Genomic DNA, 1,301 nt, shown 5'->3' with positions numbered 1-1,301 from the left:
TGTAGAGAGGATAACACAAGCCCACCACTGATTCCGCTTCGTTGTAAAAAGCGGAGACGCAACTAATCGTCGCCTCCAAACGAAACGAAACGTAAAAGACCAAAAATTATCAGGTTTTCATCAGATTTGCGTTTCGTTCTGAACAGCTTAAGCGCTCTATTATCTTAAAATGCTGAAACTAAAATATAATCTTGGAGAAGTCTAGTACACACAGGGCTACGAAGCAGGCGCGTTGACACAGGAAATCCAAACCTTCGAAACTTATTCACTAGTGCTTCTTCAGGGCAAGCATACCTTTGTTTCAAATATGCTCTTGGACCAAGTTTTAGGATTGCAGCCGTTTCCTGTAGTTTATATGGATCTCGTCACTGTTCAGGCTGCTGTTCGTAATTGCAAGGCAAGAGTTACCTTTAACTCACATGCTCGGTAACTATCTCAAACTTTGAGTCGAGACACGACGACGTCGAATGGGCCTTTGATCTGGAGCGTAATGGAAGCACGATACGTAAAGTCGAAAGGGTCTTTCACCGTCTTGAAGTCGAACTGACTCAAGAGCTTAGCGAGTGTGATTTTTACCTCCGCCAGTGCAAACTTCATACCCAGACAAATGCGTGGTCCACCGAAGAACACACTGAACTTAAACGGCGACACCATCTTGATTTTCCCTGAAATGGGGTCAATCCAACGCTCCGGCTTGAACTCATCGACGTCTGGACCCCACACAGTCGTCATCCTCCCCATACAGTAGTGAGGCAGTACAATTCGCGTCCCTGCCTTGATCAATGTGCCCTCGTACAGACGTACATCTCTCGTCGCGGAGCGTCCAGACACAGCAGCAACAGGGAAAAGTCTCAGTGTTTCTCGGACAACCGCTTCCAGGTAGACGAGTTGCTGAGTGTCTTCCAAGGTTGGTGAGCGCATGTTGCCACTCACGAGGTCTGGAAGTTTGTCTTTAATCTCGTGTCGAACGCGCTCCAATACCTTCGGATATCTGTTGAGCATCAAGATGACCCACGACATGGTCGTCGCCGTTGTCTCCCGTCCAGCTGCTAAGAAACTGATGACGAAGTCGCGCATCAGTTTGAGGTCCTTCTTCGTATGCACACCCTTCGTATACTCAACCTCAGACTTCTCAATAAACAGGGTGATGAGGTCTTTTCGACTGTTTTCTTTTACTCCCTGACGATTCTTCTCGTCAATTGAGCGAGAGATCACTCCATACACCAGATCGTTCACCACTTTAATATCTTCAGCCAACTGTTTCTCCGCACCGACATTAAGCCAGCGCAGCAGTTTCCAGA

General features: G+C 47.3%; 1 protein-coding gene across 1 annotated transcript in view; it reads right to left on the bottom strand.

Annotated features, from left to right (window-relative positions):
- Window positions 1-110: 110 nt before the first annotated feature.
- PPTG_23171 (hypothetical protein) overlaps window positions 111-1,301 on the bottom strand; it is a gene marked incomplete at its 5' end in the record, with an annotated part of 3,570 nt that continues 2,379 nt past the window's right edge. The window contains one exon of the mRNA XM_008908862.1: window positions 111-1,257. Within this exon, the coding sequence (XP_008907110.1) occupies window positions 436-1,257 (822 nt within the window). The 3' untranslated portion in view covers window positions 111-435. The remainder of the gene's footprint in view (window positions 1,258-1,301) is intronic.

The sequence above is a fragment of the Phytophthora parasitica genome, assembly GCF_000247585.1.
Source record: "Phytophthora parasitica INRA-310 unplaced genomic scaffold supercont2.32, whole genome shotgun sequence".
NCBI classification, from domain to species: domain Eukaryota; phylum Oomycota; class Peronosporomycetes; order Peronosporales; family Peronosporaceae; genus Phytophthora; species Phytophthora nicotianae.
The sequence above is the reverse complement of the archived record's forward strand: the minus strand, read 5'-3'. Positions and strand labels throughout refer to the sequence as shown.